At 51.2% G+C, this 25063-nt stretch overlaps 1 protein-coding gene across 1 annotated transcript; it reads left to right on the top strand.

The window, feature by feature from the left end:
- Positions 1-15153: 15153 nt before the first annotated feature.
- On the top strand, positions 15154-19387 carry PDX1 (pancreatic and duodenal homeobox 1). The gene is made up of 2 exons (XM_074572956.1): positions 15154-15550; positions 18999-19387. Exons 1-2 carry the CDS (start codon positions 15154-15156, stop codon positions 19385-19387), a joined length of 786 nt encoding a protein of 261 aa, XP_074429057.1.
- Positions 19388-25063: the final 5676 nt, after the last annotated feature.

Below are 25063 nucleotides of genomic sequence, written 5' to 3'. Positions count from 1 at the left end.
TGCAACCAGCCTCCCCTCTTCAAAGACTATATGGTGTATTGAATTCCACTCCAAACACCAAGAATGTGATTGTGCCAACATATCCCTCTGTTCCTTCATAGCACAGCCCAAGTAGCTTCCCAGTCCATGCATGTCAGCAGTCTGGGACACTGGCTTCACCAGGAGACAACTGAAACCTAATGTCTGTCTACTGTTTACACAACAGGTTAGGACAACTAGCTCAGATGGAGAAGTGCATACTGGAGATCCTGAGGAACATAAGGACATAGAAACAGATGCACAGGTCAGGCTGAAGATCCCTCCTGTTGGGTATCCACTACCAAGCAGTGGCCAGGTGATGCCTAGAGAGGAGGACATGAGCAGGATAATAACGTAGGGATATTACAGGAGTGGGAACTTCCTTGGTTGCACTCAGATGCTTCTTCATTAGACCATTTGTCCTGGGGAGACGCACAGTTAGGTAAGATAAATACCACCCTAAATTGCTTCTGTTGCTGAAAATGTCTGTGCAACAGGCAGAGCACTGGCTACAGACCTGGGCCAGACCCTTCTCGGGCTGCAGGGGTTTGGAGTCAGCAGTTCCATTTATCAGGAGAGTGTTTTAGCTCCAGCCCTGCTCCAGCAGCAGGTGTTTTTTGTGTCCCAGAACAGACTCTGGGTCCGCCACAATACCTCCTTTTTCAGCCTTGTTCTTCTTTTAGAGTTAAAACAAAAAATCTCCAGCCCTTCTTTGAGATGTTTATCTCCCTACTGTCACTGAATGCTTTACAGACTATTTTCCTGTAACACCTCTGGGGTGACCTTCTTGTCACCTTCAAAGAGGTTCCTGCTTAGTCACACCTTCTGTCCCCACCAGTGACAGCTTCAGCTCGGGCAGCCCTGGAGCACTCGTCCTAATGGCCTGAACTGAGATTTCTGACCCACTCCTGGGCTGTAGCTCTGACCCCCGCTGTGTCTAACATCAGAAGCTTCTTTTAAAAGTGTCATTGAATTCATGCATCCAGGTACAGTCTTCGCTCTTCCGTACTCACTGGACACTTTGCAAAGCGGATCTCTAATCACTGATTACAGCTGTATGCAACTTTCAAAACTTGTATTTATATGTGGGGAAAGAAAAAAGCCTGGACAGTCTGCAAATTTAGATTTTCCAAGCCTTATAACAAGCACCTTTTCTTTGCCCGTAAATGCAAAGTTCATCTTGCTGTCCTAGCCAGTGAATGCTCTAGGGCAGCAGGGTGACTTTGAACATAGAGATGTGCCACCAAGCCGTTCCCAGCATCACTGCTGAATCAGAGAGCCAGGGACCACCTTCCCAGTGCACACTGTCCCCACATGTGCTAGAAACCTTAGGGATAAGGCTCCTGCAGTCCCCGTCAAACGGGAACCTGCTCACTGGTGGTTTCAAAGGGCTGCTTTCCTGTCTGTGATGGTCAAGAGTAGCTCACCGATGCAACTAAGTCAACAGCAGAACTCTGCTAAAAATCAGCACCTGAGATGGCCACCTACTTACACATGACACCTGCCCCTCTAAGGAGGCTGCGATAACAGGTCTTCTTCCCAGAGCACGGTGCCAAGCCTCCACTGGAAAAGTAGGTGGAAAAGAGGAAGCTTTGTCTTGCCCCAGGAGCATCTTGGACATCTCCCTGCTGGGAGCAGCCTGGAGATTTCATCCAGCTCTGACATCCCAGGTTGAGGCAGCTCCTGCCTTGGGAGCCTGGGGCCAGGGGTCTGCACACCAGTAAAGAGGCAGAGGCTGCTAGCAGTGTGTTCCTGCTGTGCAACAGGGAGTCGATCATGCTACACCTGAACGAGAGCATGAGAGCCTTCTGCGTGCTGCCTACTGGGTGGGTGCAAGGAAACATCTGTAGGTGAAAAGTAAAGGCTCAGACCAGTCCTTAGCTCAAGGCTTTGGGCTGATAGTGCATCCCAGAGGCAACAAGCACAGCGCCTGACCTGGCTGATCACAGCAGGCTCCTGGCCCAGGCTTTTTCTACTTGGGAAAAAACCCAACCAACAACAAAATACTCCCTTCGAAGAAGTCCAAGAGCAAAGGCTGATGCATCAACTTCCTCCTAGAATATTTTTCCACTGCAGAATGGACTTGTGTCTGGTCCTCATGCATGTCAGCTGGTGTTTCTCTTGTCCACACAGAGGATCTGCAGGGAAGGAGACCTTCTCCTCCTCAGTGCCTGGCCACATGGATATTGCAGGTGCCACAGTTGGGGGAAGCATCTTTGTGAGTTCAGGTGACCTGACTGATTTTAGACAACCTGTGAATTTCTGTGGTGTTTCGTGAGGCAAGAAACAGCTCTGCCTTCCCCAGCCCTGTAGATGGAAATGCTCTTTGCCTTCCTCTTTAGCTGAGACACCCTCAGGGCTGCACGTTGCTCACATCCACCCTCTTCTGCTGGGGCCACGTGGGTGATCCTGTGCTTTGAGATGTACAGTGGCTGGTGGCTGCCTGGCTGTTGCAGAAGGACACAGGCAAGGTTTAGGAGGAGGCACAAGGCATGTCACCAACGATTTCTGTCATCCTGTAAGGCAGCAGCATTCCCAGAGGGAGTTCACTCCTGGCATGGTGAAAACACCCACTGAACATGGTAGATTCTGTGCATTGCCCAGCTGTGGACAGATGTTTGGGTGCCAGAAAGCTAGTGCAGACAGGGGATTGCATTATTCAGAGGCATCCTGGAGACTGGGAAGAGCTTCCCACATAACTACTGACAGAAATCAAGGTAGCTGAGAAGCTGCTATCAGCTGGGAGCTGGCTGTCCCAGGCTGCCCCAGATCAATAGCTGTGATATTAGCTGTGAGCCCTGAGGATAGGGATGTTTGCCATGTAATGAATACAGTGGTTTACTCAGGGGCAGTGACCTAAGCGAAGGTCTGAAACAGCAGCTGGTTTTCACAAAACAGGCTGCAGACATCTCCTATAGCATGCAAACACATCCCCTGCAAAGGGGATCCTCTTCCAAGCCTCAGTGGGCCATGAAGGGAAGCTGGGGGCAAACTTGTGGGATAGCCACACGTTAGAGGGAAATGTCTGACCTTACACCAAACTCTAAGGATAGCTGAGCTCAGCGTTACCTTGTGAGAGGCCTCTTTGCCTCCATAGGCCACAAGAGTGATACCCCGACCACAGAGCAGCTGACAAATGGACCTTTAGTGGGGGTTGAATACATGCCAGTGGCAAGACTGTAGGACATTTGGCCAGTGGGTGCCAGAGGATGCTGTCTTCTGATGGCAGAGAGGCTAATGCTGTCTGGCTGGGCATGGCATGACCTCTGCAAGGAGCAGGCAGGAGCTTTGCTCAGTTGCCCTGAGACCATGTCCAGTGGCCAGCATGGCTCAGGCTTAGTGTCTGTGGGTTGGGAAGCAGGCAAGCGAGGGACATGAGAGCAGGCTGGTGCACCCACATACGCACCTCACCCGGCAGTGCGGAGCAGGAAACAGGAGAATATGAACCTCGCGTGTCATGCTCGTATCAGGCTATTGCTCCCGCTGTGATAATGGCAGTGTTTAGAAACAGATTAAGGGCTTTGGGCACAACTTACCACGTCTTCCTTCTCTCCAAGCACCGGGGCATGAGTGTGCTGTCCATGTCTCTTCATCAGCAGATAATACCAAGTTAAAACAACAAGATATGTAGGCAGGATTTCACTCACATAACTACAGATGTCCAAGCCTGAGTTAGCTGGTCCCTTTGTGGTGGGTGAAGATTCATGCAATAAACACATTGCGTCCATCTGCCTGGTGCCCATGTCAAGCCAGAGATTAGCAGAGGCCCTTTGCCTTCCCTGAGGGCGGTGTTGTCTCCAAAGGGCTTGGCTGGCTGCCTGGTCCTGCCCAACAGGGAAAAACTTGTGGAAAACACGTGCAGCTTTGCTGTCTGCAGCCATCACCCTGAAGAGCCTGGTCCTGCTGCTCCCACCAAGGGGGGACCAAAACTTTTGCTGGGAACGCGCACAGCCCTGGGCAAAAAAGGAGGTGCTGGCGAGGCAGGGACGTGGAGGCAGAGGGACCTGTGCCAGGACCTGGTTTGAGAGGGGTGGCTGAGGTGGGAAGCAGCACACGTTGCGGGTGCAAGCCACTGAATGACCAGAACAGGCAATTCTGCTTTGCTGAATACTAATTCGGACCCCTCTTCCCCTTGGGCTCACAGAACGTTTAAGTCTACCCTGATAAAAAAAGGCGTGAGGAGCTTGGGTGAAACCACAGGGACGGGCACAGACGGTGTTTGCGGTGTGGCCTCACCTCCAGAACAGATTGCTTCCTTTGACATCCCTTCCACTGCTCCCGCTCAGCTCCCACTCAGGCACCGTAGCTCCGGAGGCTGCCAGCCCCACGCCTCGTGGCTCCAGAGGGGAAGGAAATCCTTGGAGCTGTTTCCACATCCACCCTGTGCTAATGCTTTGTCTTGGGAAAAGTGTTAAATACATCTAGGCTTTGAAAACACAATGATATCAAATCTGTATTTAAAACAATTTATGCATAGGCCACCATAACATTTTAATGGGGAAAAAATACACAGTCGTTTCAAGCTTGAAGGGTCTAAGTAGTATGGTTTTGTATAAATGGCTGATATGCTATTTGTTTATTGGGCAATCTACTTTTTTATATTGTTTGTCAGGCTATATAATTTTAGGTGAAAGCTTTTTAACATGCTGTGCCTGCCAGAAAAACTTCCTTTATATACAGGTTTCTGCTCCAATGTGCATAGAAAATAGACCACTAATTGCCTTCTTACCCCGACTTGTACTGTGAACCAGAACCTGGCTACTCCATAAATTAGACCATATTAACGGTACTGCTGCACAAATGAGTTGAGCACTAAAGGAGTTGATTTCATTTTAGGTTCACAAGAGGATCATTTAGTTTAAGAGGCTGATTTTGGCAACTGTCACATTCATTTATTCGATTGGAGGTTCCTAACCACAACAAGGGGGAAGTGATCTCTCCACAGGACACCAGACAAGGATGGGGGACCTGGACTCTTTTGCTGGGGTTATATTTCTTCAGGCCAGTGCCTTCCTTCTCCTGACCCTGTCTGCCTTTGTCTGCTGTGGGTTTTTGGACTGTGCATCACTCCAAGAGGAGGTTGTCTCCTAGGTTGAGCTGATGCTGGGAAAAAGTGGCTCTGATGGCTGTGAGGCTTCTGAAAGCTTCTTTACTAAAACGTGATGTCTCACTTCCTTTGGTTGCTATGATGAAGCTAGTCTCGCCATGGTTTCTGCAATGCCATGTGGATTTTAATGACTGTGAAAAACTGTTGCAGATGTAATATATGAGAACAGCCTTAAATCCAAAGATGTAATGATTGTGCCTGGCTAGACACCCAGCGGGTAGGTGTACCCAGTGGAGCCTCTTACTGCTGGGTCAAGTGTTAATCCATTCCTTGGCAGCGCAGATACCACCTGTGTCAAGAGCGGGACAGCTCAGGGCTTTTACAAATTCAGATGAACTGAGAGTAACCAGACTGTAATGTCTTCTTCCCTCGGTCTTTCCATAGTACTCCAGCTAGACCATAGTGCTCCAGCTAGACCATCTTACAGTCCCCTCTCAAGCACTTCTGCCCTTACCGTGCACCCTTGGGCTCTCTACCTGCTCGCTAGCGCCGGGTCCAGAGGTGCCCTTCCAAAGACCAAATAACCCATACATTCCTTACTGGCTGGGTGAGATACTTCCCATTTGACTCTCTCTGATGGGACAAGACCAATTAGTCTCCTAAATCACACCGAGTATTTTCTGACTGACATTTCTCAAAGCCTCCTGTTATTCCTAGAGCTTGGACTAAACACTGAGTTAATGATTACTGGGTGGAGTTTCACTGGTTGTTTTGAGGAGACAGCCTTTTCCAGCCTTCTGGACACCTGAGGGAGGACATTTAATCAATGTCTTTGTCCTTGTCAGCTGATGCATTAAATCAGGTGGTGTTTAGGTACATAAAATCATTTCAGGCACTGACAACGTGCTTTCCAGAGTTCAGGTAAGGAGCAATAAAACCTACATGCATCGTTAAGAGAAGGAAAATCTGGTCAAGCTTTCAGTTAAATGTGTAAATTTATACCCATTAGGTGTGTACAGTTCATCATCGCTCCGTAAAGACATTGATTTTTTACCTGGTCTGCTATGTAACTGTGGGTTTAAATCACAGCTTTTCAAACTTGAGATGGACTTAACTTGCGAATGTAATATAGCTATGAACTTATAAATACTGAACGGAAATAGTATACAAAGACAAGAAAACAAATATATAAATAATGGACTGGGAAATGCTAGATGAAAATACAATTAAGAAGATTATCATGGAGAAAGAGAAAGTGAAAGAGAAAGCAAGTGAAAGAGAAAGTGGGGGAAGGGAGTGGAAGGCAAGGCCAGGGGCAAGAAAAGCGAGCTGAAGAGCAAAGTGGGGCAGAGGAGTGTTGCAGGTAAGTGGAAATATTTGAGGCTACATGACTAAATTACACTTGAAACCTTTTATTATAAATAAATAAGCACGCTAATAGCAGTTATCCTGCACAATAAACATTTAGATTTTTTTATATACACAAGGAAAACAATGCAGCTGAGCAAATGAGCAATCCATATTATTTAATTGGCTCTGCTTACTTTTGTGTTTGTAAATTATCTGTGAGAAAATTCTTTTCCTTCATTTGTTAAAACATGAAAGGCCCTAAAAAGTTTTCAGAGGACAGATGTCTCTTAATTTAAAAATACTTATTTATTTAAATATTTAAAATTCAACCTGTGTTAATAACTGATTGGACATGTAAAGTGTACATACATTTCTCTTCCTTTGCTGGATGATCCTAAGAATTAGGCCCATTGCAGTGTATTACACAGGCAAGGAAGTATCAGCAAGGAAGTTGACTGCACGGCTTCAGCTGATGCCACTGTCTGCATACTCTCTGAGATGGTATTTTGTCTCCTGCCCTCCTCCTGTTCCTTCCAAGGACTCCTCTCTCACAGCATGTTATAGACAAAGCCCACTTAAACCAATTCTGCATTGGTTCTACTTTCTCTACTGAGGTGTTCAAGTCCAAGACTTATTCACCATAGATTTTATTACACCCATGCTCAGAGGACAGGAGACAGGTTTCCTCACGGGCTCCTTCCCAGTACTGTCCTCTGTGGGGTCTGAGAGGTTCACAGCACCTCCAGGGCTGATGTGGTACCAGTTTACAGAGGGGACCGTGAAATTTGTTGCCCAGTTTTTAAATGGATTTCAATGATTGCATTGATTTCAGTGGAACGTAAGCATGTAAATCTCTGAAATTCACATCAAATCAAGAGGGATTAAATTACTAAGTCTCTACTAATTCTTAGTGCCCAATTGAAGTACTCAGAAGTTTTACTGGACCCACCAGCTCAGAAAAAGTCCGTGTGGACAGCACTTGAGGGTGTAAAGACACTTCCAATGCCCAGTTCTTGTGGGACTTCTTGTTCTCTGGCACAACCAGACTTTGAATTTTGACAACCAAAAGCATCCCCATCTCCTAGGAGTACCTCAGGCTGCTGCAGACCAGTCACTCAGAAAAGCAAGGTGTTTGCAGTTGGAAGATGTTTCTGGGAAGTTCAACCCAAGAAATTCATCAAGGTTACAGTATCTCCCTTTGGTCAGACCCGTTGGAGCACCTGGCAGTGCAGCCCAGGTCCAGAGAGCTGATGAGAGAACACCCTCCATCTTTCCTGGCTCCTGCACTCATGTTCTTCCCTGCAGGCAGGGACGGGGAGGGGAAAAAAGTCAGGCTGGAGTATTCACAGCTCTCACCCAGAGCTGAACTGGGAGCACGCCCAGACTTAGACCTTCAAACTCTTTCCTCTGAAGGATGAGCATCTGATGTGTCCTCTGCATAAATCACCTTCCTCCTCCATGCTGATCAGGGCTGGAGGATGGAGCATTAAGAACACAGAAGCATAGAATCATAGAATAGTTTAGGTTGGAAGGTACCTTAAAGATCATTTAGTTCCAACCCCCCTGCCATGGGCAGGGAAACCTCCCACTAGACCAGGCTGCTCAAAGCCCCATCCAGCCTGGGCTTGAACACTTCCAGGGATGGGGCATCCACAGTTTCTCTGGGCAACCTGTTCCAGTGTCTCACCACCCTCACAGGAAAGAATTTCTTCCTAATAACTAATCTAAATCTACCCTTTTCCAGTTTGAAGCCATTACCCCTCAGCCTACCACTACACACTGTTGTAAAAAACCCCTCCCGAGCTTTCTTGTAGGCACCATTCAGATACTGGAAGGCCACTATAAGGGCTCCTCGGAACTTTCTCTTCTTCAGGCTGAACAACCCCAACTCTCTCAGCCTGTCTTCATAGGAGAGGTGCTCCAGCCCACTGATCATCTTCATGACCCTCTTCTAGAGTCGCTCCAACAGGTCCATCCTTCTTGTGCTGATGCTTCCAAAGCTGGACACTATACTCCAGGTGGGGTCTCACCAGAGCAGAGTAGAGGGGCAGAATCATCTCCCTCCACCTGCTGACCACGCTCCTTTTGATGCAGCCCATGCGGTTCGCTTTCTGGGCTGCGAGCACACATTGCTGGCTCATGTTGAGCGTCTCATCAACTCCTCAGGGCTGCTCTCAATCCACTCTCTGCCCAGCCCATGTTTGTGCTTGGAACTGCCCCAACCCAGGTGCAGGACATTGCACTTGACCTTGCCCTTCATGAGATTGGCACAGGTCCACCTCTTAAGCCTGTCAAGGTCCCTCTTGACAGCATCCCTCACCTCCAGTGTGGTGTCCTGCACTCAATGCCACAACTGCAACGCAGTGAGCTCTCATTCAGTCCTGAGGCCCACGGCAGGGATCTGCTCACTGTAGAAAGAAGCTGTAAAGGGCTTAGCTGCTAAGGTTTAAGATGCATCTGTGGAGCCTGTGTGATATGCAGCAGTTCAGAGTTTCACTAAATGTAGGGTGCTTTGCAGAGAGAGATTGGTCTGGAGAGACATTCCTGTAGGACAGCATCCCAGAAGAACTTCTAACATACTTAAATCCAGCAAAGAAACACATCAGTAAAGAAAACAGGGCATGAAAATGCTGTGTAGGATTGCTGTCTCCAGATGTCAGTTATTCCAGTCCTTTACTCCAGTTTGGGGTCACCATATGTACGTAGCTCTTGTTTTCAGAGACTTGCAGAGGCAGTGACTCCACACCCTTGTGGCGGTGTGCTCTCCCCTTTTCCCCTTTTCCCCCCCTGGCTCCTGCTCAAGCCATGGCCATCAGCGGGAGTTGTTATGAGTTGCACTTGAACTGTGGGAGATGGCTGGCAACATAACCAAAACACTGTCAACCGCCCACGACAACCCTCCCCACACAGCCAGCCCCAGAGCGTCACCGTTTCCCAGCTTCACTTTCATACTGGTCCAAACGATTTTAAGGAAAATTTCCCCACGTGTTTGGTGAGAGGCGGAGATACAGAATGGAAAATTTCAGCCCAAATGGTTGAAGTCCGGCAAAGTGACAATGGACAAACAAGAGGGGAGGGCCATGGTGAGAACTGCCAGGTGCCACCTGCGCAGTCAGGCTCCAGCTGAGCCTGAAACCTGCCCTGCCCCGAAGACCCTGGTGTCTAGGGGGAAAAGCAAGCAGGAGGAGTTCTCACTGGGTTGCAGTTATGCCCTGAATTCCTCTATCTGTAACTATTTGAATATATATATATACACATATATATACATATATATACAAAAATATTTTTTTCTACTCCTATCTGGTGTAATAAACATGAAGTGGAAAACAGAAAGTCGCGTGGGGCAGACAACATGAAATTGCTGTGTTCTCAGTGGAAAGGTTCACAATATTTTGAAGTAATTCCTGAATTCCTCTTACAAGGCAATGAAATTGTGATTCCCTGGTGATAGCCAATGCTCCTACCAGAAAATGTAATTATGAATATCAGGGGGAAAATTAAAAGGTGTAAAAGAGAACGTGTAAAAAGGGACTACGCACGTCCTCTCCTGCTCTCATCTTTTCCCAAGGTAACTTCCCTACATATTTCCTGAACAAGGTCTTATTCAAAATGGCTTACGTCAATGTGTCTTCACGCAGTTCAAGAGGTGGCCCACACCTACGGTGTGAAGAAGCTGATGCGTGCTGGGAAGAGCAAACTGAAGTTGCCATGTGCGAACGCAGGATCACTCAGAGACCAAAAAAAGCTTCCCGACAAAAAAAAAAAAAAAAAGAGCCTGATGAACCAGTGTTACTTTAAGGCAGGTGGAATAGTTCGTGCTCTTGTTTTTATCGTTGGTGCTAAGAGGGAAAGACAGCTTTGTTTTCACATGGTTATTGATTATTAACCAGCTTTGTGAAAGGTTACCTTTCTGCTAGATACAGCCGGCGGGGGGGGCGGTTAAAAATCAATCCCTGGGAAAGCTCTGTTTCCCAGTCAACTTCTCCTTCTCCCACTGCCAGCCCTTCCCATGGATGCAGTTTCACTGTGTTGGTTTGAGCATGTCTGGGAGAGAAAAGGAGATTATTTTGAATGTGTTCCACTCACCCTCAATACTTCTTTTCTGTCAAAATATGGATTACAGAAAAGCGGTTGAGCACCGAGAAGTCATCAAATATTATGCAGATATAGAAAATCAAACCAGATTACTATTAGGAAGCATAACTGAACTACTTACTGTTTTGTACTCGAGTTAGACGGTCAGGGATGTGGGAGGAAGGATGAAACTACCATCAGTCATAGAATGATAGAATCATTTAGGTTGGAAAAGATCTTTAAGATCATTGAGTCCCACCGTAAAGGTCATAACAGGAAAGGGAACTAATTGAGTAGAAGTTCACAAACTATTTGTATTGAAAGGCAAACAAATTGCTCCTGCCACCTTTCCTAGGGAAAAAAAAAAGTAAAATTGCTGTGTCCAGGTGGTTTTACATTTCACTGAGCTCAGCAGCCTGCACTGATGTCTGTCAGACACTACTGGGGAAGACATGGACAAGACTTTCAAAACACAGTGACTGAGATTAGGTTCCTAAATTAATCGTTTAAGGTAAGATCATTGAAAGTGCCATTGAATTTCAAGAGGTATGTTATATATGTTGGCATACATTTGAAAACCACATAGATACCACATTACGTATGTGTCTTGGCTTTCCAAAGCACTGGGCACTCGGCCACGTTCGTACTATATTGTAAAGTTTAGGCTTCATCTAATACGGACTAAGAGTTAACCACTCAGACAATCTCTTCTCTGTCAGGCAAACACCAAGCTAGAGGAATATGATCAGATCTTAACAAATCCTTAAAAGACACTTGAATCTAATACGGTAATTCAGGTATTGCAGTGTGGTTATTGCATGATCTTACTGTAGGATGGCAACAGCTGAGTACCTGAAACATTTGTTACTAGCGCTCGAATATCTGAAATCCTGCGCTTGTGTTGAAGATAACTAAAATGTGCCTGTACTACTTAGCATTAGTGATACAGACTTGTGGATTCATTTTTATTTAGCCTCTTGGAATAACAAACTTTCTGTAAGGTTTTGACTTCCAAGTAGGTCCTCACAGCAACTTTAAAGAGACCATTGAGTAGTCCATAAAAGTCTCCTCAAAGGAGTAAAGTGCCATTAGAGGAGACAACCTGGACCTATTGAGGTTGTTCTCAGCGTGAATTATGGGTGTGTTAATCATAGAATCACAGAATCATAGAATCATAGAATCGCCTAGATTGGAAGGGACCTTTCAGATCATCTACTCCAACCATCAACCCAACTCTGACAAAACCCATCACTAAACCATATCTCTAAGTGCTATGTCTACCCATCTTTTAAAAACCTCCAGGGGTGGGGACTCAACCACTTCCACCAGACACAACGCAGAGCTGGACATGTGAGTTTCCCAGCTCCACGGATGAAGCTGGGTGACCAAAACATGGCGGCCATAGATATCTGCAAGATCTCTGGGGGCTTCTATGAGCCATAAAAACTATAAAACCTTCCTACTGCAGGTAAAGTACAGGACCTCCAGCTGAACTGCAGCATACATCCAGTCAGGCTTTAAGGTGCTGGAGAATCTATCCAACCCGTTGCTAATTTGCTCTAGTGTGCAATATGTCCATTACTTTTCTTTTCTCTTTTCAATAATTAAAATTCTGTTGCACATTTATCAGTGGGAATAAACAAGTTTGTATCAGCTGTCTTGCCTTTGCACGATTACCTGTAGACCAAGGATGACCAAGTTTCCTGTCACTCCGAGCCTGCCAAAGCCACAGACCTGGGGAGTTAGGGCAGGGGAAGCTCCCAGCTAGGGGATGACCATGGAGTCCCTGGGCTCACTATTCAAAGTGTGTTCAAGTGCTGCTGGCCTCATAGGCTCCACATATGAGCTAAAGAGGTAATGCCACACTTTTTGATTTCTTGCATTGTGCCTACCTATCTCAAAGCTCTTCTAGTTGGAGAATCAGGGATGAATAAATGCAGCCAGGTGCAAGGTGAGCAAAGGGTGGCAGTGGCTCACGCGGTGGCTTCTAATCTGGGGAGCACTTTGCCACAAGATTTACATAAGGTTGTGGGGGAGACTTAAGATGTGGAGGAATGAATTGAGGGCTATATAATCCACGCAGCTCAGGAAATCCCCGGAGCAGAAAATTCTGGGAGTCTGGGAGGAGATCCAGGTGTGGTATCTCCTGTGCACACTGCTGTGACTGCCCGAGGTGACACGTATGGGCATCATTTAGGGGGAGTGTATGGGGTCACTAGACTTTTGCCTCGAGTAGGCACAGCAATGCCTGCAAAGCCTGGTTCTGGGGCAAGCCGGGCTGCTCCCATCACTCCCTCCTGCCTCCTCTATCACCCATTTCCCACACCAAATGGGCACTAGGGTGAGACCCCACTCATAGCTCAGAGGCTTCACCCAGGGACCCACAGATTTGGAGGGGTTCTTCAGCCAGATCTCAGTGACTGCATCCCAGGAGAAGGAGGCAGGCAGTGGTGATCCCTGGGCTTGGACTCCAGCCGGGCTCAGCTCCCCACACTGTGGCCTCCCCAGCTGCCAGACATCACCGCCCCCCAGGCCCGGCCGGGGTCCCCAATGCCGGGATACCCAGTGGGACACTTTTCCTGCACTCCCGTTCGCTGCCTTGTTAGCACGGCAAAGCGTGCCCTTATCACCTGCTCATGCAGGCAGAATGAAAGAGAATTAGCTCTAAATTATACGAAATTCATTTGCTTTGGAGGGGGAAGTGTTTGCTCTATTTAGAAACGTTCGTTATAGAGAGAGGACCGCATTAAGACACCGGGTAATGGTCCTGCCTGGAGATGAATCAATTTGCTCTGGGTTTTATGGCCTCACGTTTGTTTGTCCGCACCGGTTCCCCGTGGAAAACTGGGGGCTGTAAATGCTCCCGGGAGCAGATCTCCGGGGGTCTCCTGGGATGCAGCCCCCAGCCCAGGGTAATGAGCTGGGGTTTCTGGGCTGGGGTCGGTGCATAAGAAGTCTCCGGATCAAAGGACACTTGTGCCTGAAAGCGACCTCAGGGGAGGCATCGCGGTCACCGGGGTGCTGAGCAAAGGAGGGGGACCACCGCTGAGGGAGCTCGCCTGGCTCAGCGCAGCCTCCCCGGCCGCACATCGGCTGCGAGCCCCGGGCAGGGCGCGTACCCCGCCCGGCATGCCAGGGGATGGAGAGGGAGGGCGCCGGGCGGGAGGGAGCCCGAGCAGCAGCGATGTCTATCGGTAATTCCCGCTAATAAAATACTTTTTCACTATCCGCACTATAATTGGTTTACAGCCTCTTTTGTTTATTTATCCATAAGAGCTGCTGTTAAATGGCTTGGGAAAGCAATCGCTTAATGGCTCAATATTGAATCAAAGGCTCAGTGTGCTTTCTAAGAGATGGGGGACCCGCGTGGGTTCAGAGCGGAAACTCATTTTAAGTGTAATGGACTGGGCGGGTTTATGATCCCACGGAACCGGGCGCAGGAGCGAGGCACCGGCAGCCTCCTGCCCCAACCAGCTCAGGGGATGCGTCGCCACCCGCCGAGCCGAGCCGAGTCGGGCTTAACCGAGCCGAGCTGAGCCGAACCGGGCCGAGCCGCCCGCACCCGAGCCCGCCGCGCTGCTCCCCGCGGCCGCCCTAGACGGAGCTGCGGCTCCGCGCCCCGACGGCGGCGTCTGGAGCCCCGGTGCCGGGAGAAGGCGCCGGGGAAAGAGGCGGTGAGAGAAGGCGGACCGGGCAAATAGGAAGCGTACCTGCCCCCGAGCCGGCGAAAGCGGCGGCCGGGCCGAGAGCAGGGAGGCAGGGAAGTGATCTTTGTCCCTTTCGGTAGCTCTCCGCCTCCTCATAGCCTCGTCACCAAGTCAACCGGCACCACCTCGGAGCAGATTATCTCCGAGGGTCAACACATTGCAGCCCAGGCCGCGGGGAAGGCTCCCAAATTTACCCCTTGGGCAAACAATCCGCTGCCTATCGTTCGCTCTGGTGATAGCGTTGTGGTCCCCGCCAGCCGCATCCCCCCCGGGCAGCGGGGAAGGGGGCAAAAAGCCTGTCCTTGCCTTCTCTTGGGGCCTCGGCACACCGGTGTCCCCGAGAGAGCGACCCCCCGGCGCACCCTGCCCGTCCCCGGGCAACCGCATCCCTGGTCGAGATGCCCCCGCAGCCAAAAGACCCCTGATGCCAAACCCTTCCAGGAGCCGTGTCCCCACCCCGGCCCACCGAGGGTTTGCCTCTCCGGGCCGTGCTCAGGGGGGGCTGGGGGATGAGCAGCCCCTGGGCAAGCAAAAGGTGGGCTTAGGGGTCATCCCTCCCGGAGCTCCCCGCACGTCGGGGCAATTCCCCGATCCCCTCTCCGACCCCGCAAGCCCCCCGCCGCGGGGCTCCTCGCCCCAAAGCAGGGAGCGGCACCCCTCAGCGGGGTCGGAGGGTCCCGGGACCTGCTCGGTTAAGGGGGGAAGAGGGTTGCGGGGCCGGGGCCACCCCGCTTGGCCTCTTATGGGTCGCGCCCCGCCCAGGAGGGCTGCGGGAGGGCTCACGTGGGGGGAGCGGCGCCTATGGGGAGGCGGCGGGAGCCGGGCAGGGCGGCGGGGCCCGGCGGGGCGGCGAGCTGTCAAAGAGGCATCCCGGGCGCCGGGAGCGGGAGCAGCCTTATGTGTCCCTAAGCTGCGAGACCCCCCCCTCCCCTCCCCTCCGCGCCGGCCCCGCTCGCCATGAACACCGAGGAGCAGTATTACGCCTCGGCGCAGCTCTACAAGGAGTCGTGTGCGTTTCAGCGGGCCCAGGCGCAGGATTACAACCCCAGCCCCCCCGCCTGCCTCTACATGGGCAGGCAGCAGCAGACTCCTTACCCCAGCGCCTTAGGGGCTCTCGAGCAAGGCAGCCCGCCAGACATTTCACCTTACGAGGTGCCCCCCATCACAGAGGATGCCGGGGTCTCCCACCTTCATCACCATCACCACCATCACCCTCATCTTCCTCCTCCCCACCAGGACGCGCTGCCTTTCGCAGACGGGGCGGACACGGGCGCGATAGAGGAGCCCCGAGTGCAGGTGCCTTTCGCCTGGATGAAGTCCACGAAATCGCACGCCTGGAAGGGACAGTGGACCGGTAAGCCCCGCCGCCTCCGTTTGTCGCTGCCTCGCCGCTTCGCTGCCTCTCGGCGGGCAGGAACCCTCCCCTGCACCGGCTCTGCTCCCGCCGCTCGGGTGTAGCGTGGAAAGATCCTGGAGGGTCCGTTCCCCGGGTCGCTGCTGGCCCCTCAACACACACTGCTGAGGGGCCGCTACCGTCGGGTTGAACGCCGGGGTGGGATCCAGCCCTCCGGTCCCCGCCGGCGGGCTTGCCGCTCCCCGAGCTGCCCAAGCCCTGAGCAATTATTAACGAATTATTTTTCACCAATTAACTAATTGTCGCCAAGCCGGGGCAACGTGCAAACGTCTCCCGGGCGCTGCCGCCCCGCCGAGCAGGGGGTGTCGGCGGTGCGGCCGCTCCGCCGCTCCGCGGGAGCGGTGGGCTCTGCGCAGGGCGAGGCCGGGGGCGCGGAGCCACCCGCGGGGTGGAGCGGGCGGGGAAGCGACAGGCAGGACTGCAAGGGCAGGGTACAACCCCGCTGCCCGCGTCCCTGCGCGGAGAAGCCCCCGAAACCCCGGAGCAGCCGCTTTGCCCCTCTCCGCTGCTCCCCGGCTCTCCCCGGCGCCCGGGCGGCAGAAACCATCTCCCCTCCTGTCCCCTCTGTCCCACCCCCCTCCTGCTTCCCCGGTGGGTTTTAGCCATAATTGCACGTTTCCAAGTGAAAACCCAGGGCAGGGGAAACAATGCACAAACGAAACAAGAGCTGCCAGCGAGGGGAAGAAACTCTATCTAGGCAGAAAGTTCCGCTGCCCAACAATATTTCTGTCCCTGCCTGCACAATGTTATCGTGTCCTGCGCCTTTGTCACGCCTATACGGCAAATATTATATTAATGGCTTTGTTCAAATAGACAGTTGAAAAAAGGACTGGAGTATTAAAATCGAGGTGCAATAGTTTGGGAATTGCATGGGGCAGACCGAAGTGGGGTCCCCAGTCCCCGCGGAGGCGCATCCGCCGGGCAGGGGAGTGGAAGCGCTGCCCCACGCCGCGGACTCGGCGGCAGAGATTGTGCCGGGGGAGGGGGGAAGAGAAAACCAGATCGTTTTCTTTGCGTTGAATGAATTTGTAGGAATTAAAAAAAAAAAAAAAAAAAAAAAAAAAGGAGCGGGGGTGAGATATATAAAGCCAAACTCTCAAACTAGCCCTTTTTTTCCTCTGTCTCCCACACCTGAGGAATTGCAAACCAAGCAGCAAAACGAAACCTTTCCCGTAGAATCCGAACTCCTTTCTCTGCTCTTCCCAGATCTCCCGGCAGGTCGGGGACAGGGCTGTGCTGTGCCGGGGATGCGTGTGAAGGACACGCACGCATGTTGCTGTCGCGGGTGGACGCTGCACGCCCGGGCAGCGAAAAGGGCACGGCGCTACGCCGGGCGCCTGCACCACACTCGTACCCGAACCCCAGTACATTTGCACGCTTTATATTGCAAACTATAGAGCCTAAGGATGTATTTATTTTTTTTTATGGAAACCCTTGGCATTCAGGCGTCCATGGGTTCCGCTGTGAACTCTGCGTTGTTATTGCCGGGGAAAGGCGCCCAGAAAGGCCGCGGCCGAGCCCGGCCCGGTGCCACCCGCCGTTCCGGGTCCGGGCTCCGCCACCCGCGGGGGCCACCAGCCCGGGGGCTGCCGGCCGCCTCCTGAGGGTCGCCCCGTCCTGCGGGATGGGCACGGCGGGGCCGCGGCCCCTCCAACAGACACCAGGTGTTCCGCCTCCCGGTAGCACTGATTTAATTTAGCATAACAGAACCATTTTTCAGACCTATAAACACATACGAGTATATACATAGATTTATATTTATAAACATTTTATACATATACATAGATTTTTAATATATCTTTTAATATTTATGTATACACAGGTGTATATACATAGACTTATATCATACACATTTTATGTATATACATGTATTTTTAATATATAATGTGCATATATATGCACACATAGGTTTATATACACAGGTTTATATTTATGCACATTATTTATATAAAATCGTGGGAATAGGTGAGAGGCGGGATAGCCCCTGTTGAAACGGCTGTTTCAATCAGTCTGGCCGTGCCCTACAGACGAGACCGCCACCAAAAGCGTGCCCGGCTGGGCTCCCAGCACTGGCCGTAGCGGCCGTGAGTTTCAGTGCTCGCCACCGGCCCCCCTCGCTGCCGCCGCCGGTACCACCCGCGCCCCGGTGCCCACGCAGCACGGTGGCGGCCCCGCTGGGAATGGCCATTCCGCTGCCGCCGCTGTTTCCGGGAACGAGAAATTACAAAGTTTCGCCAACCTGGAGAAACGGAGGGGCTGCTGTCCCGCTCCCCGCCCTGGTCCCGCTCCCGGCCCGGTAACCCCGCCGGTGGCCGCCCCGTTGCCTCCCGCGGGGGTCCCTGTGTCTGAGGAAGGGCCGAAGCCGGCTGCTTGGCGGCGACATCCCGGGAGATCCCACCGCGGCTCTCAAACTCCTGTTCCGTGGAATTTCTCCCAACTTTTTTTTCGTCTTGGGCAAAGGACGGAGGCCCGATCCGAGGCCCCGGCGGGGAGAGCCGCCCGCTGCCCTCTGCGCCGCCATCCCGGGACCTCACCGCCACTGCCTGTGGGCCCTCCACTGCCGGGGTGGCTTCTCCTCCGGGTCCTTTACCGGGGAGGTGACATATTTAATTTTTTTTATGATTATATTTTGTTTTGTTGCTCGTGCGTGTGTGTCGCACAAGAAAACAATTTTTTTTGTTGTTATTGCTTTGGTTTATTGTTTTGTTTTGGTTTATTTAATTATTTTTTTATGTTTTGGTTTTAGTTTTGTTTGGTTTGCGGTTTTTTGGGATTGTTTTTCCTTTTCCTTTTCCTTTTCCTTTTTCTTTTCCTTTTTCTTTTCCTTTTCCTTTTTCTTTTTCTTTTTCTTTTTCTTTTTCTTTTTCTTTTTCTTTTTCTTTTTCTTTTTCTTTTTCTTTTTCTTTTTCTTTTTCTTTTTCTTTTTCTTTTTCTTTTTCTTTTTCTTTTTTCTTTTTCTTTTTCTTTTTTCTTTTTTTTCTTTTTTTTTCTTTTTTCCTTTTTTTCTTTTTTCTTTTTCTTTCCTTTTTCTTTTTTCACGGGAATCTCAGCAATTGCCAGGCTGTAGATCCTATGGTGCCTTCGGCGACGTGCAAGCAGTGGCGCTTGAGCGTCGCCCCCGGCTTGAGGGACGGCGTTTCCCTGAAAACCTCGACCAAATTATTGTTAAAAAATATTAAATTGTTATAAAATAAAACAGCAGCAGCTCCGACAGCCGCCACTAGCACCGCCTCGCTGTGCCCGGCCGGAGGGGCTCCCCGCGGCTGTCCCCTCTCCCCGCTTGCTGCCCCCCACGTGCCCCCCGCGCCGCGCAGGGGTGCGGGCCGTGGCCCCCCGCAACCCGAGGGGGGGTCCAGGCGGGCCGGGGCTGATTCTCTCTTCTCTCCAGGGGGATCCTACGTGGTGGAGCAGGAGGAGAACAAGCGGACGAGAACGGCGTACACCCGAGCGCAGCTGCTGGAGCTGGAGAAGGAGTTTCTCTTCAACAAGTACATCTCCAGGCCGCGGCGGGTGGAGCTGGCTGTCATGTTGAACTTGACCGAGAGGCACATCAAGATATGGTTCCAGAACCGGCGGATGAAGTGGAAGAAGGAAGAGGATAAAAAGCGAGGGGCGGGCAACAGCAATGACCCCGAGCAAGACTGCGTGGTGTCCTCCGGGGAGCTGCAGGGCAAGGAGGATCCCCAGCCGTGCCCTCCCGGGAACATGTCCTCGGGGGTCCCTAGGGACCTGCTGGCCTCCAGCCTCGCCCCCAGAAGGCAGCAGGACTCTCGGTGAGCCGCCGGGAGTCCCCACGTCCCGGCCGGGGAAGCGGATGGTACCGAGGAGAGACCCAGCTGCCCTCCGCCGCGCTGTGCCCTGGCCGACCCTCGCCCGCCTTCCCCCGGGGACACTCGGGGAAAACTCCCGACCTGCAAAAACTAAATGAAAAGGTCCTCGGCTGTAGCAAAGAAAAGTTCGCTGGGGCCTTCGCTGGCCCTACGGGATGGCGGCGAGCCCGGCCCCGCTCCCCCCGTGTTGTCCTAAAGTACATCACCCGGGCACCCCTCGCCGCAGCGTGACCCCGGGGACAGCTTGCCCCGGGGAAGGCGGATCTCGGGCCGCCACTGACGATGTCTGAAACCCTGGGTGCACGGAGCGGTCTGGAAACCGGAGGAGAAGCGAGAGCACGCCGCCTTACCGCGGACGGCTGCCCAGACGGTGTGCGGATCCCGCCGTGCCCGGCGCTGCACAAGCGGACACGGAGCTGGGGCATCCCAAACCTTCCCGGGGCTGGGAACCCCGACGTCCTCGCCCCTTCCACAGGCCCCGGGGCATCAGATTTACCGAGGATTCCCCCAGGACTATTATCAACTTCTTTGGAAACTGGAACCTGTTTTTTTTCGTTTTCTTTTGCCTTTGGGAAAAAAATTTAAAAAAAAAATAAAAAAGGAAGAAAAAAAAAGCCCGAGTGTCCTGCGGGCAGGATTTGTTTCCCCTGATGACCGTCTCCCGGTGACTGGCACAGGTAGCCGGACTCTCCTCCGGGCTCTGTCAGCTGCTCCACGGCCGTCGGGGCTCCGCGGGGCGCAGGGCTCCCCTGGCCTCCCCGAGGGGTGGCCGCAAGCCCGGGGATGAGGCAGAAAATCCGCGGGTGGTCTCCGGCCAGGGGGCAGAGGCAGATCGGTCTGCGAGCCGAGAGCGGGACGTGTCTGGCGGGGTAGGGCTGGTCCCAGGGACATATTCCTCCGGGGAAAAGCTCCTGCCTGCCTTCCTCCTCTCCCACAAACTCGGACTCTGCCTCGGAGAGAAGAAACCTCCCTGCAGCTCCCGGCCTGGGGCGCAGGAGAGCCTGGCCGTCTGTTACCAAAAAATTCGTCCCCACCGCGACAGCGGCAGGAACAGGCATTTTGTAGACGGAAAACTGTTCCAGTAACCGCCTGAAACACTGTCGGAGGTTCAACTAAGTGGCGGGGGGGAAATCACACCGAAACTAGAAACGGGAAACAGCGACGGGAAGGAGGCAGGAGCTGCCCGGGTTTGCTGCGGGTCAGGTCGGATCTGCCTCCTCTCCTCGACGGGGAAGGTCCGGATCTGCCCCCGGCTCCAGCAACGCCTCGAGCATCCCTCGGGGACCGCCACAGTCCCTCCCGGGCATGCTATGGGAGGAGGAAGAGGAGGAGGAGCGCCTGTCCCATCCTGGCCAGAGGATGTTCCCAGTCGCACGGCTGAAAGCGAGGGGGAGAGGAAGCAGCTTGCCACAGCTCTTTTTCTTTTTTTTTTTTTTACTTTTCCATCTTACATGAGACTTTTAACAATAAGGTGGAGAATTGAGCTGAAGGTGTAATTCATCTATTACTTTTCTTTCCTTTGGGGGCACTAAGATGTGTGTGCAAACAGGGACGTTCCTAGTCATTTTTCCTGCCTGAGAAATTTATCATTCAAGCCTATATATCCTTGTTCATCAAAACGCAGTTAATGAGTGAGAACTTTACAAATGATTATATGAGCAAAATTCAAATAAAGCTGTTCTGCTTAAGAAGCAAAGCACCGTATTAATTAAAGTAAAATTTCTCAAACTTTTGGGGATCATAAAGCTATTTTTAAACCTCAGCATTTCCAATCATTATTCATTAGCATCAACCTGTCACTGGAAACATGCAGTGGAACAATTTCCACATACCTTCTACAATGTCTGGCACTGAAATTGCAATTCGGGGGCTGCTATAAAAATAGATTTAGCTGCAAAAAAGAAATTTGTCACACAAAATACCACGATTTTCTGCCAAGAATTAAACAGTACGTCGCCCTGGGTAAGCAGCACACATGGTGTCTGAAACTTTACCTGTCCTTTCTCTGATATAACACATTCCGTTTCTATTTTCTCCGTGTCCTGCTGTAAAAACAGGGAAGCTGTAGAATTTATATGAATTGTTTGACCACAGTGCCAAGGTATTTTTATGAGTAGAGGTAGAATCAGACCCGCATAATTTAGTTTTAACAAATAAAGTTTTTTTCTTTAAAGAATTGACTTAGTTTATAGATTTAGCACTTGTTAAAAATACATGTTTTTTTCTTACAACTGCATCGATGGAAAAATTATCATTAACTCAATCAAAACACCTCTGGAACCTTGTAGAGGTAAAGGTTTATGGTAGCCTTCACATTCACCTGGCAGAGCAGCCAGCCCTGCACTGTGCTGGGGAAAGGGAAGGCTGACGTGTGGAGTTATAAGGCTGCTGCAGTTCTTGTGCTGTCTCATCTCACCAAAATCAGTTGTCCAGATATACCAATTTTTTTACCTAGGAGGCACCCCCCCCACACCTTATGAAATAGTTCATAATTTATATTCAGTCATTGTTAACCTCAGGATAAGCTTTCCACAGGAAATTCTAAAAATAACGTTTTAAATCAGGGAAGAAATGAAAAGTGTGGGATGTCTTTTATTTCCTTCTTGGGCAATACTCAAGTCCTTTAAGCGTGTGTGAAAGAGGTATGTCCCCAAGAATCATGTGTATTCAGCATTATTTATTTAAAAAAAAAAAAAAGCTGAGAAAGCTTTAGGGTGATTTTCCCCTCCCTGGGTGCTCCTGGCACAGGCACCCGCAGCACCGGGAACTATGGAAACAACAGTTCTACCTATGGTTCTGGCGGAAGACAGTGAGGCTGCAGGTCTTGATGCAGCTTTGCATAGGCAACACCTTTACTGCCCGTGCTTTGCTCAGATGCATCCCCCAATACTGCAGTGAAAGCTTTCCTCTCTGCCTCTGCTTTACTGGGATATTGACTGTTATTACATGAAGGACCACAAGGCAGGGGATATTCAATGCCCTCTTACTCCTCCAAGCTGTGCTGAGTATCTAATGCGAATGGCACACAGCTAGGCAAACCATGGCCAGGAGCTGGGGGCTGCTGTCACACACAGGCCAGATCCTGCCGCAGAATGAATGTTGGTTTGCTGCCGTCTGAGAAGCCACATCCAACATGCCCTGTTTGGGCCATTGCTTTGGTTGAGGTTGGGGAAGGGAAAGAGAAGCTCACGCATCCCCCGTGCTAACCCCTGCTTTACCTCCTACAGACAGGACCATGTCCCAGGAATCCGTAGGGATGGCCATATGAAAGATAAGACTGGGAGACTGTGCCTCTCATCTCCATTGTAAACCCATACGTTTGCCTGAAAATCCCTCCATGTATGAATAATTATGCCTATAAATCAATTCTGAAAGCAGTGATTTAACCTAAGGTGTGAAAGGCTTTCCAGTCCGACACTGAAGCCTGCTACCTCCCACGCTGCGGTTGCTGGTGCCATGACCACGACTGAGGAGGGATGTTGCAGGCGGAGAGAAGAAACGTTGCTCAGAAAACGCCCCTGCCAAAGCAGGGTCACCCAGAGCAGGATGGACAGGAACGTTTCCAGGTGGGTTCTGAATGTCTCCAGAGATGGAGATTCCACCACCTCTCTGGGCAGCCTGTGCCAGTGCTCTGCCACCCTCAGGGTAAAGAAGTTCCTCCTCTTGCTGAGATGGAATCCCCTGTGTTCCAGTCTGTGTCCATTGCCCCTTGTCCGAAGCTTACTTTGGGAGTAGAAAGAAATGGCATTGGGCTCCCTTCACTCCTGACAGCTTATAAAGTTGTGCTTATGAGAGGTTTTCACATAAGTTTAGGCAACCAACACTCACACACATGCACACACATGGCTTCCAATAACTCAGAAAGGCAGTTCCCTCCCTGCTTCCTTCTACCCCAGGTGGGGATATGAACGACAAGATCTTCAAGCATATTTTTATAGCAGTCAGGAACATGTCTGTTTTAGCATCTAGGGAGGACAACAAAACGTGGAAACACTATGTTGCCCATGTCAGTAGTGAACGCTACCTACTTTCATTTATCCACAACTCACAACTGCCTCACGATCCTGTCTCACTGGCTTCCAGCACCCCCTACAATCTCATACTGCGCACCTCGCCAGCGCTGGTGCTCCCCTGCAGTGCTTTAGCTGTGAGCATAAAGCATGGGGGAGCAAAGGGGAAAGTGCATGGAGGCAAGGCTTTCTCTATGTCTTCTCCTCCCTCCACTTGCTGTCCTCATATGCAGCTCCTCTGTTTCTCAGTGCCTCTGGGATCGCAACATACGCAAGGACAAATAAAACACAGAGGAAATGAGCTGGGTCGCTCTCTCTCCCCAGCATGCCTCGGTGATGAGTCAGGCCTGGCCAGCCTTGTTCGTGGAGTGGGAAATTCAAACACGTGGTTCCTCTACTATTAGGCCTCACAGACTTGCTGCCTCATAATCAGGGCTTGTTCCAGGAACCATTTTCTTCCAGCAGCAGCACCACTGGCAGAAGGAGAGGCTGTAGTTGTGCTGTCTCTGACCAAAATGTATTTAGGTGGGAGCCCACGTTCACAGGAGCCCTGATGCTTGGTTCCATCCACCAGGATCCACTGGGCACAAGAGGCAGGTGCCTTGGCAAACAGGCGTATTTTTCACGGATGATCCAAAAATACATTTTGAGGGAAGAAATTTGAGAGATGAGGGCGAGCTGGACCAACAGGCCAAGAACAGAAGCATCTCAAGCAGGTGTGGAGCATCACACTTTGAAAGCATTGGCAAAGAGTGGGTTGCTGGGCTTTGCTTCATGACAGAACTGGTCTGGGTATGATGAACTGCGGCCAGTGGCAGCTTCATGTCCTCCCTGTCCCTTGGTCCAGACCCATGGAGAGAAAAGCATCTGCTCAGAGAAGCCTTGACACAGTGTGTTTAGGATTCAAGAGTAAAACACATTTGTCAGGAATGGAAAGCAGAGAGTATGATGACTTGTGTCTCCGCTTGCAGGGCTAGACCTGATAGCAGATAGTAGAAAAGAGTTGTCTCCATGAGTGACCGTTAGTGTGCTGGTATTTTGTCTGAGCAGAGACAGTATGTGCCATTAAATGTTTAGTTGTGCCTGTTCTGGACATTCCCTGCAGACCTCAAAGCACTGAGCAGAGGCAGGTGGGGATTAGTGACTTCTCTGGCACAAGAAGAAGCCAGAACCAGGAAAGGGAGCTCCCGTCGGAGAGAACGGAGGGTACCCACAGCCTGTGCTGGGAGACCAAGCTGTCCCAGGGCCAAGGTGGAGGTAGGGGAGGGACACCAGGTCCTGGGCTGTGCGGAGACCTGTGTTTGAACACCACTTCCCTGGGCCCAAACCCTTCTCCAGAGAAAAGCAAACAGTTACCTGCTGTGAGCCTTAGCTGGGTGCGGCATCGTAGGGCTACAGAGCCATGCTTTGAAGGCAACCCCTCCTGGAGAGGAGGCAGCACCTCTCCGTAGCAAGTGGCAGCGAAGGAGACCCCTTGCATCCTGGTTTTAAACTACACTTCGGCACAACTGCTCAGGTCCCTCTGATTCCAAATACCTGTCTCTCACGCCCTGCAGAGCTTCCAGCAGTGAGAGCTGATCTGTCATCTGGCATGCCCTCTCTCCTTTTCCGCT

The sequence above is a fragment of the Larus michahellis genome, chromosome 1, assembly GCF_964199755.1.
Source record: "Larus michahellis chromosome 1, bLarMic1.1, whole genome shotgun sequence".
Taxonomy (NCBI): domain Eukaryota; kingdom Metazoa; phylum Chordata; class Aves; order Charadriiformes; family Laridae; genus Larus; species Larus michahellis.
Note: the sequence above shows the minus strand (reverse complement) of the source record. Positions and strands in the feature narration are given on the sequence as shown.

Excerpts from the sequence above, each read along its gene's own strand:
- PDX1 (XM_074572956.1), top strand. The coding sequence starts at position 15,154 with ATGAACACCGAGGAGCAGTATTACGCCTCGGCGCAGCTCTACAAGGAG. Across the intron at positions 15,551-18,998 it reads CTGGAAGGGACAGTGGACCG|GGGGATCCTACGTGGTGGAG; the intron begins GTAAGCCCCGCC and ends TCTTCTCTCCAG.